General features: G+C 45.2%; 1 protein-coding gene across 1 annotated transcript in view; it reads left to right on the top strand.

The window, feature by feature from the left end:
- The window catches only part of COL4A5 (collagen type IV alpha 5 chain), a 208,953-nt gene that overhangs the window by 178,699 nt on the left and 14,807 nt on the right, over positions 1–15,447 (top strand). The window contains exons 42-45 of the mRNA XM_043974872.1: positions 1,122–1,246; positions 8,284–8,356; positions 8,505–8,576; positions 15,047–15,175. Of these exons, the coding sequence (XP_043830807.1) occupies positions 1,122–1,246; positions 8,284–8,356; positions 8,505–8,576; positions 15,047–15,175 (399 nt within the window). The remainder of the gene's footprint in view (positions 1–1,121; positions 1,247–8,283; positions 8,357–8,504; positions 8,577–15,046; positions 15,176–15,447) is intronic.

Genomic DNA, 15,447 nt, shown 5'->3' with positions numbered 1-15,447 from the left:
GCTGAGAAGGATTAAGTCTGTCACAGTTGATCAACACATAACGTTGATACTGTGTACAATGTTTTCCTGGTTCTGCTCATCTCACTCATCATCAGTTCATGCAAGTCCTTCCAGGTTTCTCTGAAATCCACCTGCTCATTGTTTCTTACAGCACAATAGAATTCCATTATATTCATACACCACAACTTGTTCAGCCATTCCCCAGTTGATGGGCAGCCCCTCAGTTTCTAATTAATTGCCACTACGAAAAGAACAGCTATAAATATTTTTGTACATGTGGGTCCTTTTCCCTTTTTTATGATCTCTTTGAGAAAGAGACCCAATAGTGATATTGCTGGGTGAAAGGGTAATGCACAGCTTTATAGCCTTTTGGGCATAATTCCAAATTGCTCTCCAGAATGGTTGGATCAGTTCACAGCTCCACCAACAATGCATTAGTGTTCCAATTTTTCCACAGCTTCTCCAACATTTATTATTTTCCTTTTTGTCATATTACCCAATCTGATAGGTGTCAGGTGGTACCTCAGAGTTGTTTTAATGTGCATTTCTCTAATCAATAGTGATTTAGAGCATTTTTTCATATGGCAACAGATAGCTTTGGTTTCTTCATCAGAAAACTGCCTGTTCATATCCTTTGACCATTTCTCAATTGGGGAATGACTTGGATTCTTATAAATTTGATTTAGTTCCTGATATATTTTAGAAATGAGGCCTTTATCAGAAGTACTGGCCTCAAAAATTGTTTCCCACATAGCTTAGTCTTTCCAGACATTAGGCCAGCCTAATAGCGAAGGTCCTTGAATGCTTGCCATCGGAAGTCTGGAGAAGGGAAGCTTGGAAGAGAGACTCACTCATCGTGTTGGAGTATTTCATCATCTATCACCTGGAAGATGGCAGATTTCAGCTTGATGTTCAGGGACAACTTCCCAACCATGAGAACTGCTCACATATGGTCTAAGGAACAGAGGATGTTTATCCTGGAGAAGAGAAAACTTGGGCAAGGGTTAAGGGTGAGGGGAGGGACACGTTAATTGTGATGTTTTCCCAAAGTTTCTTGCTGTATTTCGCCCTCTTGCTTATAATGATATAGACATCTGTTTTGTGTTATAAATGTTTTCCAGGGCCTAGAGGTCCCTGGGGTGTCCCTGGAAACGGACAAGTGACAGGAAGGAGGGGAGACCCAGGCCCACCTGGGAAGCCTGGTTTGCCTGGTTTCAAAGGACAACAAGGCCCACCTGGACCTCAGGTAAGTTTGGGTAGAAGGGCAAAGGGATTCTGCATAGAATCCAGCATGTTCTGTATGGAAACTCTCTATCTGAAATGTTTTCTTTGGCAATCAGCATGCTGTGTGTTCTCTTAGGCCCATTGGCGAATTCTAAAAGCAGCAACAACAGCAACAGACCTGGGCCCTCCTTACCCTTTGCAAATCTAATGAGCCTTTTCTGTGTTAGAGCTGGCCTCATGGTCTGGCCCCTAGCTGCTAATTAGTGACATTTGCTTAATCAAAAGGCAAAAAATATACCCCAAAGTTTTCTATAATGTGGAATTCCCTCTCTATTCCTGCTGCCATCAATTCTCTCTCGCAGGAGAGAAGCCCTTCCTTCTGATTCCTCAGTGTCCATTTTTCACTCTTCCTCCTCCTTCATCCCCACATCCAGTTGGCTGCTAGGCCCTGTCAATTCTGCCTCCATAGCTTCTCTTGAATCTCTCCCCTTCTCTCTGGTCCCATTCCTACCACCTGTTACCAAAGAACACTGAACCTGGAGTTATAGGACCTAAATTCAAATCTGTATGTTGCTGTGTATTAGCTGTGTGGCCTTAGCCAAGTTATTTTCCCTCTGTGGGTCTCAGTTTCCTCAACTGTAAAATGAGAGGCTCAGATGAGATGACCTCTAAAGTCCCTTCCCATTCTACAACTATGACTCTGTGAGTGAACTAGAAGACTGCTACGGTAATATCCCTTGAACTGATTTAATTGCTTCCAGTCTCTTCCTTCTGTAACACATCACCAAATCTTGTGAAGTTTTCCTTCTCAATGACTTTCCCTTTAACTGCTATGAATTAGTCTTATATTAATACTGAGCTGAACTGTTCTAAAACTCTTAGTTGGTCTCCTGGCAAACAACACCACTAGATCAATCTTCCTAAGGCACAGGTTGCCCCTCTTGTGCCTCTGCTCTAAACCTTTCAGTGGCTCCTTATTGTTCATAGTAGAAAATGCCAACACTGTAATCTGGTATTCAGTACTCACTATTCCCTGACCCCAGCCTACCTCATGTGTAGGCAAGGTCCCTTCCATCTCCAGATCTAGGAGCCTATGTATGACCTTGGATAAATCCCTTCCCCTCCCTGGGCCTGTTTCCTCTTCTGTAAAATGAGGGCATTGGACTAGCTGGCCTCTGAGGTTCCTTCCAGTTCTACATCTAGGATCTTATGTGTGACCTTAGGCAGGACAATTCCTCACCTTGGGCCTTGGTTTCACCATTTGTAAAATGAGGGAGGTTGGATTAGATATCCCTTTAAGTCCCTTCTAGCTCTAGCTCTAAGATCCTATGTGTGGCCTTGTTTTCTCATCTGTAAAAATGAAGGGGATTGGACTGGATGGAAGCCAAGGGCCTGTCTAGCTCTAGCTCTATGATTCTATGGTGTCACTTTGGAAAAAGATCTTCAATGTGTAGTTTAAGCCTCTGTGCTTGGCCCTGTGCTGTTTGACATTTCTTATCTAGTCTTTCTCTTGAATTCATTCAATATAACTCCATTTGATTAATCTCTAAATCATAAGCATGCTCCTACTCAAACATCTCCAGTGGCTCCCCATTGCTTGCAGGATAAAAGAGCATTTTCTGATTCAGAGAGAACACAGCCAGGCTCTGTTCAGCAGCTCTTTCAACATTTAATAGACAGGTTTTAATTTAATATGCTGGATAAATATGTCTAGCTCTCACTCTTTCTACCCAGATCACATGCTGTGCACAGCTAGAACAATAAAATCTGATGGTTTGTGTTTAAGGGTCTAGCTCGTGCTCTGGTCCTTCATGACAGAGACACAGACTACCCCCAATACACATACAAATACACATACACACATATACATATGCATATTTACATGCACATACATACACGTACACATATACACTAATAATAAAAATATACCACCTACTCTGTGCCAGGCACTGTGCTAAGTTCTTTACAGTTATCTCATTTGATCTTTACGACAACCCTGGAAGGTAGGTGCTATTATGAACCCCATTTTATTGTTGTTGTTGTTGTTGTTTGACCTTTGTTCTCAGAGGACCATGACATTGGGTAGGTGATGTCATGATTTGCAGTGAATTGGATTTCAGTGAGGGAAGACTGTGCAAGGTCACCAACCTCACATTCTCCTCCAGAGCCATCTGGGTCTAGTGGCAAGATATACATTAGAATGACTGGAGATGGCCCTGGGTGTTTAAGGCAACTGAGGTTAAGTCACCCAGTTAGTATATATCTGAGGTAAGATTCAAACTCAGGTCTTCCTGACTCTAGGTCTGGTGCTCCATCCATTGAGCCACCAGCTGCCTCTGATATACATACACACATATACATAGATGGACATATACATGCACACATATGTACCATAATTCACATATGACATATACATGCAATCAAAACACATACATTACACATAATACACATACACACATGAATGTATATACACATGAACAGATACATCATACACACACCCATGTGCACAGTGTAACATACAGACACATGCATACATATGCACAAACTGCACAATATAACATATGGTGTACATAGCACACATGTACAAATAAACAGCACACATACACAACATACAGTTGCACGCATACATGAATAACCCATGTGTGCATATATGACCATGCATATGCAAGTGTACACAAACACACACACATGCACAATAGACATCAATAATGCACCCAAATGCACACTAGACATTGACACATGTACTGACACATGCACACACACACACTCCACAAGGTGCCTTCTCTTCCCCTGCTTCTCCCTGTGCCCCTCAGAACCCTGCTGCTCTTTCTTGCAGGTGACTCTGAACAATTGTCATTCCCTACCACTCCCACTCTGTGTAAGGCTCTATTCTCTTTATTGATTTTTTTCCTCTGCAGTGTCTCTCAGGAGAAGCAGTATGTTGTATTGGCTAGAGATTGGGCAGCCTCTGAGCTAAGAGGACCTAGGTTCAAGTCCCACCCCTGGCCTCTTCTGGCTGGGCCTCCCTGGACAGAAACCCTAATCTCTCAGGGCCCCCAGGCAAGTCTAAAAGAATCTGAGTTGCAGAGCAGGTGCCCATCTGCATTGGCAGAAGGCCTTTCCTCACTAGCAGTTTCTTATCTCAGTGAGATCCCAGACCCCTATCCCACCCCCAAACAAGCAAGCGAGCAAATAAGCAGGCACGTCCTCCTTCCTTTCCATTCCTGTAGTTGCCACCCTTATCACCTTGACCATTGTAACAGCTTCGTAATTGATCTTGCTGCCTTCAGCCCCTTGGCGATGCAGTATATCACCAAGCACTGGCAAGCTCTCCAAGGAAACTGCAAAACTCCTCACCCCTGTCTTCAGTCTCTCCTTCACATCTATCCCAGAGCAGGCTGTTAACCTGGCATCATGTAATATCCCTGCTCAAGACTTTCGAGCGGGTCCCCATTGCTTGTGGCATCCTCTCCCACCCCCTTAGCCTGTTATTTGAGGTCTTCTTCCAGATCCTTCCTGTCTTATCTCTCAACTCACCAACCTTCATTTTCTTTTTCCCCTTACAGTTTCTCTGCCCCAGCCAAGCTAGGCTGAATGCCATCTCCCATAAACATTTTTCTTATTCCTAGACAGGAATGCCTCTGCCTCATCTGCCCACCCAAAATGTCCTCCCCAGTTCTCTCTTCCAATCCGTGTTCTTCATCTCTTGCTTTCATCTCATCTCGAGGAAGCCTTCCTTGATTAGCCCTACATGATGGATTATTGCTGTCAAAATTCCACTTTGAAAAACTCTGAACTAAATTCAGTTCAATAAGCGTGAGAGCTGTATTCCTTGGCGCATAGGTAGATGCTGGCTACCAATAGTGCTGAGACATTTGGAACTAGAGTTTGCTCTTGGAGCCAATGAAACACATCCTTCTTTCTGATGTGCTCTCAATGGACAGTCGATTTACAATCACATGATTAGCAAGCTGGTAGTGTAGTCATTTTCCACATATAGCTCCAACTTAACAACCTTGAAGGAAATACAGATGCACCCGACTGAGAGTAACTAACGCTGAATCTATAAGGAGATAGAAACACCCCAAAAGGTAAAAACCTCCTGAAATAACTTCAGAGAGCTTAAATACTTCCTGATCCCACTTACTTTCTGCCCCACATGTTGGACACCATTAAAGCAAGAAATGTTTGGCTATGTGTTATGACGTAGCCCCTGCCTAGCTTCCTTTGGTCCCAGTGACTCAGTTACACTTCCCTCCATGCTGCAAGAGTTGAAAGACATTGATTCTACCCAGCCATGGAGTCTATGTGTATAGAAGGGAGAGGAGAAGAAGAAGCATGGCATCACTGAGTTGGCTAGAAGGGAAGGGCCTTCTGTTTTTGATGAATACGGGGTGGGGTAGAAACCCAGATGGAGTCAGCCATCTCCATATGGAGCTTACTGTGGGCAGGGATCCATTGCGGTCCCCATACTTCCCAACCTAAGGAGCTATGGAGGGGCTGGGGATAGGCTGGGGTGGAGAGTCTCTGTGGAATAGTGGAAGGAGGAGTCAAACGAGGAGGAAACTTAAAGACAAGCCACTGAGGATGCAGGGGAAAGGTGCAAAGGTAGAAAATCCAAGAGAAATGTGTACATTATAAGCAAGAAGAGCAAAAGTGAGGCTCATGACAACAAAAGGAAAATTGAGACACAATTCCAAAAAGGGCCTTTCATGTATTGAACAACTATTATATTATGAAAGAAAATGAACCAAAAATTCCCATTGGTAAAAAAAGCCAGAGAATTTCATGTATTCTACAAAGTACATGACACACATAGTGCATAGCAAAGAACTCAAGAATAGTCAACATTTGAGCACATTCATATATATATATATATATATCAGGAGAGAAATTATGTTGGAAAATAATTCTCAAAGCAGAGTTGATAAAAAAACAGAAAAACAACAGAGTAGATATTTTTGAATATATGATTGAGAATCTCTCCAGAGAATTAGGACTTATGAAAAATGACAGATTTAGACCCCCCCAAAAAAATAGAAATGGAAGAAAATTGGGTAGAATAGAAGCAAAAGAAAGTAACTTTGAAAGAACATGTGAACTCTCAAAGCAAAGTTACTGTTCTTTAAGAAATGGTGAATACGAAGAATTTAGAGAAGCACAAGAATAAATCAATGCAAAATGAAATTAGTCCAACCAAAGAAACGATATACTTAACTACAATGGAAATGGAAAGAACAGTAATAGTCAACTAAGTGCCAGGTAATTATAATCACCATGCGGCAGCATGGTGTAGTGGCTAGGGCAGAGCCAGAAAGACCTAGGTTCAACAATCCTGCCTCAGACATTTTCTAGCTGTGTGACGCTGGGCAAGTCACTTACCCTTTCTGATCCTCAATTTCTTCATGTGCAGAATGAAGGAAGTGGACCTTGAGAAATATGCATTTCCCTAACTTTTGTTGGAGAGGACTGTCAGTGTGGAACATTGGTGCTAGGGTCTATCCAGAAATGAATGTGGTGTGAAAATAAAAGCCATCAAAACAACACTTTTCAAATGGGATCGTAGATTCCCTGTCACCTCCTTTCACCCATGTGACAGTGATTGTGTGTCTCCTAGGCCGGAGGCTAGGCAAGGAATTTCAAAGCAATAACCATAACAGTGATGCCCATGTCCTGAGAACATGCGTATGAAGTACACTGTGGGAAAAGCAGGTGGAATTTCCGGATTGGGGGAAAATAGTTTATTGAAATGATTAATTCGGTAGCCTTGAAAAAAAGCAAGAGTCAAATCACTAAAGTTTGGGAGCATTTTCCATCTGTTTCTTCTGCCTCTCTAGTTCATGTTGGGGCACCCAGACCTCAGGTGGCTGGGTCAGTAGATTTCTCAAGAAAGTAGGGGGTGCCCAAAGGCTTGCTGTGAGGCCCAAATGAGATACTATAGAGAAATTAATCAATCAGCTTGGTACTCTCATTTCTTAATAATGTTCTAGGGTTAACAGGGCACTTTCCTCACAAAAGGCAGATGAGAGGTGGGGTAGTACATGAGGTGTCACACCCATTGCACAGATGCAGAAGCTGTGGCTCAGAGGAGGTGAAATAACATACTTAGAGTACAGTAACCAGGGAGTTTGAGAGCTGGGAATTGAACCTTGGTCTCCTGCCCCCAAGTCCAACAATCTTCCCATTATATGTTCATACTTCTTGTAGAATACAGTAATGGATGACATTTATATGGTGTTAAGATTTTCAGTGGGCCTTCCTTCCCAGTGGAACTGTTTCATTGATGTCTTTGTATCTCTGGCTTTGGAGTCATAGGACCTGGGGCTCTGCCTCTGGCTGCTTGTATGACCTTGAGCAAGTCACTTCCCTGGTGCCTCAGTTTCCTCCCCTGTAAAATGAGAACATTGGACCAGATGGCCCCTTAGGTCCCTTCTACCTCCATCTCTGTGACATAGCATAGTAAATGGAGTTTTTCTGGGTAATTAATCATTTTATTAATCATTGCTAGCAGATAATTAATAAAAGGGGTCAGCAGCACTCTTGAATGTCAAAGACCCCTCATGGAACTCATTCAAAGCTTGTGTAGCATAATAAATGTTTGCTGGTTCACTGATAGATTGATTGACAAACATCATTTCATTGGAGCCTCAGCAGCCCTGTGACATGAACATGACAGGTAGCATTATCTCCATTTAACAGAAGAGGAAACTGAGAATTAGAGAAGTTTTGTCCCATAGATAAGCATCAGAGGCAGGATTCCAATCTAGAATGTCCTAACTTCCCATGCCCCATCCACTTTGGTGAATACTCACCACCTTTTCTTTTTTGTTTGTTTGTTTTCGCGGGGCAATGAGGCTTAAGTGGCTTTCCCAGGGTCACACAGCTAGTAAGTGTCAAGCGTCTGGGGCCGGATTTGAACTCAGGTCCTCCTGAATCCAGGGCTGGTGCTTTATCCACTGCAGCGCCACCTAGCTGCCCCCTCACCACCATTTCTTGGAAGTCCCAGCATAGTAGCACCTCCCTGTACCCCCACGGCTAAGAGAGCTCTCTTTTTTTCAGGGTGATCCTGGGCGGCCAGGGCTCACTGGAATGAAGGGGAATCATGGCATCCAAGGTGTCCCAGGATTCCAAGGTATTTCAAGGAACGGTTTTTGAAACACCTTCTGGTTACTGGTGGTGCCGTGTCAGGTCTTTGGAGACCCTAGTGTACCATCTCTGGTTTCTTAGGGGGAGAGGCTGGGCCTGCATTTTCACTATATTTGTGATGGCTTGCTTTGCAGGGATGAAAGGGCCTGCTGGTGCACCTGGTTCAGTTGGCCCTTCAGGGGATCCAGGCCCTAGAGGTCCTTCAGGTAAGGGTCCATTTATCACTTGGGTTTCTTAAACCAATTATTTGCTGTGTGTGAATTGGTGAATTGTGCGTTTTGGATCGTCTTTCAGCTAGGCAGCTAATGGGCAGAATGGGTACAGCATTGTACTTGGAGTCAGGATGTTCTGGGTTTGAGTTCTGCCTCAGACACTTATTAGCTGTGTGACAGCTTAGACAAATACTTTTATCTCCTGGGCCTCAGTTTACTCCTCTGTAAAATGAGGGGGTTGGACTCAGTGACCTCTAAGGTCTCTTCCAGCTCCAGATCTGTGATGCTAGGTGTGACCTCCTTCCTGAGACTCAGTTTCCTCCTCAGTAAAATGAGAGGGTTGGTCTCTTTGACCTCTGAGCTCCAGGATACAACATCAGTATCCACTGGACCAGCTAAGCCCTCAACTCCTGAGCCAAGTCCAGGTCCTTTCCTCCCCCCAATCCCCCTGTATCTACCTGGGCTGATATGGCTAAATGCTATTTTCATGGTGGATACTCTCAGATAAATGCAAGGCAGGGGCTACAAAAGGAAGGGAGTAGAATAAGCATTGATATAGTGCCTACTGCGTACCAAGTCCTTTACAAAGATCATCTCATTTGATCCTCATCACATCCCTGGGAGGCAGAAGCTGTTATTCCCATTTTACAGATGAGGAAACTGAGGCAAACAGAGATGAAGTGATTTGTCCAGGGTCCCACAGCTATCTGAGGCCAGAAATGAACTTGAGTCTTCCTGACTTCAGGCCTAGTGCTCTGTGTATGTCCTATGTGTCCACTAGCTTCTGCCACTGCTCTCTACTCTGCAGATTATTAGATTAAAATCATATCTCATATAGAGATGATATTAGAATCATATCTGTAATATCATTGTTATATTCTCCCTGCTCCCATTCCAGTTTATCCTCCACTTCATGTATTGGCTTCATCGTGTCACTCCTACCCTGCTCAATAAACTTCAGTAGCTCCCTATTACCTACATGAGCAAATATGAAATCTTCTGTTTGGTATTTAAAACCCTTCACAAACTGGCTCCTTCCTACATTTCCAATCTTTTGACACTTTATTCCCAGCCATGCACTCTTTGATCCTGCTTGTTCTTCCTCAGACTCGTTACTCCATCTCCCATCTTCATGCTTGTGTGTGTGTGTGTATGTGTGTGTGTGTGTATGTGCGCGTGCATGCGCACCCCTCATCCCTGGACTGCTCTTCCTCCTGCCTCTTGGAAGGAATCCCTAGCTTCCTTCAGAACACAGTTCAAATCTCACCTTCTGTGAGAGGCCTTTCCCAGTCCCCCTTCCTCCTACTGTTAGTTCCTGCATTCCAACATCACCACCAGCAACACTATATCTACTCTCTCTATACCCATTTACTTCTATGCTGTTTCCCTGGTTAGAGTGGGGACTCCTTGAGGTCAGGGCCCACCCACATTTTGACCTTTCTTTGTATCCCCTGTGCTTAGCACGATGCTTGGCACATAGTAGGTGCTTTTTGAATCACCTTTCAGTTCCTCTCCAGTGTCTTTATTTCGTTCACACTCTGCCTTGCCTCCACTACACAGTTATGGTTGCTCGGGCCTGAGTAGCCTTCACTGGTAGCAGGCCATGTGGCCTAGGAACCTCTTTTGGTCTTGGGTGGGGGTGGCTCTGGACACCCAGAGGGGAATCTGCTCCCTAGGGTAGACACATACCCCAGAGGGAAGCCCTGAAGGCTTGGCCTTCCACCAACACCCCCCTCTGTTTGGTTCCAAGGCCTTATTTAGCCCTGCAGGCCCCATGGGCTTTTCTTGAGGCCTTGATCCCTGAGACCATCCATCCTCCAGCCTGGCTGCCTGTGCTGTAACAAAGGAGCATGGGCAGCAGGGTGGGTTGTAGAGCTAGGGGTGGCGGGGTGCAGCTCAGTGGAACTCAGCTATGGCTCCAGGATCTGGTCATTTCATGTCAACCCCAAACCTCTCCTCCGTGCTAAACCCACCCCTCCCATCCAAACTAGACCCTGCTTTCAGTTCATTTCTGACCTACCCAAGCTCACCCTCCCACAACTTCTGTCTGTGATGCCAAGGAAGGGGACATAGATCTACAGATCTAAGCACATTTTCTTCAAGTTCTCTCTCCCCTTCCTCTCTCTTTCCCCCTCTCCTTCCCTCTCTCTTCCCCTCTCTCCCTCACTATTTCTCCCCCGCTCTCCTGCTCTTCCTTTCAGCCTCTTTTCTGCATTCTCCTGCCCCCCATTTCTTCTCTCCCAGCCCCTTTCCCTTCCTCCATCTCTTTTGTCTCTTCTGCTCTCTCTTCCTCTCTCTCCCTCTTTCTCCCAGCTGCCCTTTCTCCCTCTTCCTCTCTCTCAATCTCTCCATCTCTCTCTCTTGCTTTCCCTCCATCTCTCCCCCAGTTCTCCCTCCCTCTCTCTCCTATTCTCCTTCCTTATTTCTGTCTCTCTCTTTCCGTCACCTCCCTTCTCTCTCTCTCTCTCTCTCTCTCTCTCTCTCTCTCTCTCTCTCTCTCTTTCTCTCTCTCTCTCTCTCCTTCTCTCCCTCTCTCCCATCTCCCTCTCATCTCTCTCTCTTCCTCTCCTCCTTCCCTCTCTCTCCTATTCTCCCTCCTGCTTTCTGTCTCTCTCCTTCCTTCACCTCCCTTCTCTCTCTCTCTCTCTCTCTCTCTCTCTCTCTCTCTCTCTCTCTCTCTCTCTCTCTCTCTCTCCCTCCTCTCTTTCTTCCTCTCTCCCATCTTCCTCTCTCTCTTCCTCTCCTCCCTCCCTCTCTCTCCCACTCTTCCCCCCTCTCTCCTCTTTGTCTTCCCCAATAGCCACCTTCACTCCCTTTGGCTCCTGGCCACCTCACTGTCCTTTGTCTCTGCCCCATAAACCATCCAGCCCGAGTCGGGCTGAACCTATGGGCTTTTGATGCTGACCCCAACCCGTAGGAACACTCTAGCTAGCTTCTGTTCTAACTGTCCCCACTGCTTCCCAGTTCCCAGTCTTGTTTCAAGTGGCTCATTCACAAAGCACCCTGAAGCAATAACTGCCAATGCTTGAGAACAGAGTGTGTTTTTTTCCAAGGAGAATCCCCTTCCCCAGAGGTCAGCCTTTAGAAAGATAATGGGCTGTCAAGAATAGGAATGGACAGACTGATAGTGTCTGAAATTAGGGAGGGTGTGGCCATGATCATCTTCCTTTCCGGACTCCCCCAGTGATTCCCTAAGAATGTCCCTGAGATCCATTTTCCCCATCTCTCTCTGCCTTCCCAGGGAGCTGACTCCATAGCTCTCCTGTCTCAGGCAGAGGGGGAGGGGGAAGACTAAAAGTTAATCAGCAAATTTCAGTTGGCCCTGGCAACAGGCCGGGACACTGAACTGCCTCACACCACCCTGCATCCTGGACTGTCGGAGCCAGAAGGCTCTTAGAAATCACCTCCACCGAGGCCCTTGTTGAATAGGGGAGGGAACTGAAGGCCTGGTTCAAGGTCATGTGAAATTGGCAAGTGTGGTTGCTGAACCATTGTCGGGACTCCTTGAAAGCTCATGGTGAGACTATGCATACTTGTTACAAGGGTTTTGTTTTTCTCCTTCTTCAATGGGGTAAGGGGAGGTAGAAGGGAAAGAAAATGGATTTTTGTTAATTGAAAAAAATTAAATTTAATTAAAAAAGAAAGATCACAGTTAATAGGAGAGGTGCTCTGGGCCTGGAGAAGGTCAAACAGCCCAATTGTCCAAAAGAAATGGGGCCAGGGGGAGGTGGGGGGAGCCCAGAGACTGAAGACTAGAGGCTAGCATGCTTGACTTTGATTCCTGGGAAAATTCTAGGCTGTGAGAATAAGGGGGGCTTAGTGAAAGGAAACCACAGCCCCAAAGAGCTAGCTAGCTAGCATGGCTTCATTGAGAGCAGGTCATGCCGGTACAAACCGGTTTCCTCTTTTGCCTGGGTTACTAGACTCTCATAATCGGGGGAATTTATCTAAATTTTAGCCAAGCATTTGAGAAAGACTCTCTCACTCTTCTTGTGGCAAAGATGGCAAGAGAATTTATAATAATCAGGGGGATTTATCTCATTTTTAGCCAAGCATTTGAGAAAGACTCTCTCACTCTCCTATAGAAGTAGCAAAGATGGCAAGAGACGGGCGAGAGGGGGAGTACAGTGGTGGGGGGGTTTCAGAACCATCTGAGAGGCCAAAACCAAAAAATAGGCATTAATGGTCTGATATCAGCTCTGAAGGATGTCTCCAGTGTAGTGCCCCAGGGATCTAGGCTGTTTACTACTTTTATCAGTGACATTGAGGACATCCTTCATCCCATTCGCCAATGTCCCAAAGACAAACTAACAAAGGATGAAAGAGTCAGGATCCACAAAAATTTTGACAGCCTTGAAAATTGGGTTGAATCAAATCAGATGACATTCAGTAGAGGTTGGGGGCAGCTAGGTGGAACAGTGGATAGAGCACTGGCCCTGGACTCAGGAGGACCTGAGTTCAAATCCGCCCTCCGGCACTTGACACTTACTAGCTGTGTGACCCTGGGCAAGTCACTTAACCCTCATTGTCCCACCAAAAAAAAGAAATTCAATAGAGGTCACTGTGTATGGAGTCTGACACTTAGTTTTTTTTTTTTTAAATGAGCTTTACGAGTACCAGGTTGGAGAGGTATGGCTACTAAAAGTTCCTTTGAAAAAGAACTAGGGGGTCATAGTGGATCACATGCAACTTATGAGTCAGGAGTGTGATGTGGTGACTGAAAAAAAAAAACTAATTCCATCTTGGACTTCATTAAAGAGGGGCAGAGCTTCTGAAAATGAGGAGATAATGGTCCCATCCTACAGATGACATCTGGAGCCTTGTGTTTGGTTCTGGGGGCCATGTTTTAGAAAGAACATTGAGAAGCTGTAGCGTGTCTAGAGGTGCTCAGTCATGATGGTGATGCTCTCCGAAGCCATGCCACATGAGACCAGCTGAAGAAACTGAGGCTCTTTATGCATTGGGCACACATTGAGAGCTTACTATGTTCTAGGCACTGTGCTAGGCACTGGGTATATAAATCCAAGCAAAAAGAAAGACAATCTCTGCCCTTAAAAGAGGAGCTGAAAAAGAGAAGGGGAGGGGAAGGGAGAGAGGAAGGGACCTACACAAGGCAGCAGTGCCCAAGGCTACAAAGTCAGAGGCTGAGGCAGGAGGGGGATGAAGGTTGGCTGGCCTGGGAGCCCTCCCCAAATGAAGGAGCTTCCTCCCCAGGGGGAGCTTATGAACGAGAGAAGGGGGCAGACACAGCAGGTAGAAGGATGTCTGTTCCCAGGAAGAAGAGGCCCCAGGATCTGGGGAAATTTCTAGTAGGGGACAGCAGCTGAGATTTTAGCCTAGAGAAGAGCAGACCCACACAATAGCCATCTTTAAGTGTTTGAAAGACTATTGTAGAAGAATTCGAGTTTTAGGCTCCTAATATGGAACTGGAAGGGTCAGAAAGGGACCTACACATGAGGAAATTGAGGCACAGGGGGGTTACCTTGTTCTACTGAGGCTCAGAATGGGGAGCCATGGGAATGCGTTGCCAAGAGGCGTGATGACAGGCAAGCCTTCCAAGTAATTAGAGCTGCCTGCCATGGATGGGGTGACCTTGGGAGGTAGTGGGTTCCCCCTCATTGAAGATCTTCGAACAAAAGCTGAATGACATTCCTTCGGAGGGGTGGCTTGGATTTGATGGCCATTAAAGTCCCTTCTGCTTGGGAAATTCTAGGATTCTCAGAATTGGTAGCTTGGAGACCTGGCTCCAGGGCTCCCATCTCTCTGCCAGTATCCTTTCATGGTTTCCAGTGATACCGGACCTTCTTGCCACCACCCTCCATCTCTTCAAACCTTCCCAACCACTTAAAAATATTTTTCCCAATTACATGTAAAAACAATTTTTAACATTCATTTTAAAAATTTTGAGTTCCACATTCTCTCCCTCGCCCCCACTCCCTTCTCATTGAGCAGTCAAGCAACTTGCTATAGGTTACACATGTATAGTCATGCAAAACATATTTCCATATTAGTCAGGTTGTGAAAGAAAACAGACTGGAAAAAAACTAAGAAAGATAAAGTTAAAAAAAGAGTAGAGTTCGATCTGCATCCAGACTCCATCAGTTCTCTCTCTGGAGATGGAGAGCATTTTCTATCATGAGTCCTTTAGAATTATCTTGGATCACTGTATTGCTGAGAAGAGCTAAGTCATTAACTGTTGATTATCATACAGTGTTGCTATTACTGTGTACAATGTTCTCCTGGTTCTGCTTACTTCATTTTGTATCAGTTCATGTAAGTCTTCCGAGGTTTTTCTGAAATCCACCTGCTCATCATTTCTTACAGCATAATAGTATTCCATTATATTCATATACCACAACTTGTTCAGCCATTCTCCAATTGATGGCTATCCCCTCAATTTCCAAGTCTTTGCCACCACAAAAAGAGCTTTCCTAACTACTTTCAAATTCTGTTTTGCTTCTCAGGTCCCCCTGGCTTTCCTGGTCCCTCTGAGCAGGATATGATAATCAAAGGAGATATTGGACCTCCAGGACCACCGGGCCAGCCAGGATTGAAAGGTCCCCCAGGGATCCCAGGACCTCAAGGGTTACCAGGTACCTTTCCACAGAGTTCTGCTGAGAATATTCTAGTCTAATTTGTCCTGATCAGATACTTTAATGAGTGTCTCCTGCATTTAAATGCCTGCCTAAATCCCCTCACCCCCTCCCAGAAGATACACACACACACACACACACACACACACACACACACACACACACACACACACACAGGGCCTGGAGCCTTAGCATTCTGAGGGTTAGTTAGTTAATTGTACTATCAGCAGGAAAGGCATCTTGCTTCTCTGTCACCCAGTTTCTTTTGATTG

Source organism: Dromiciops gliroides, chromosome X (genome assembly GCF_019393635.1).
Source record: "Dromiciops gliroides isolate mDroGli1 chromosome X, mDroGli1.pri, whole genome shotgun sequence".
In the NCBI taxonomy this organism is placed as follows: domain Eukaryota; kingdom Metazoa; phylum Chordata; class Mammalia; order Microbiotheria; family Microbiotheriidae; genus Dromiciops; species Dromiciops gliroides.
This window is presented reverse-complemented; position numbering and strand designations above follow the sequence as displayed.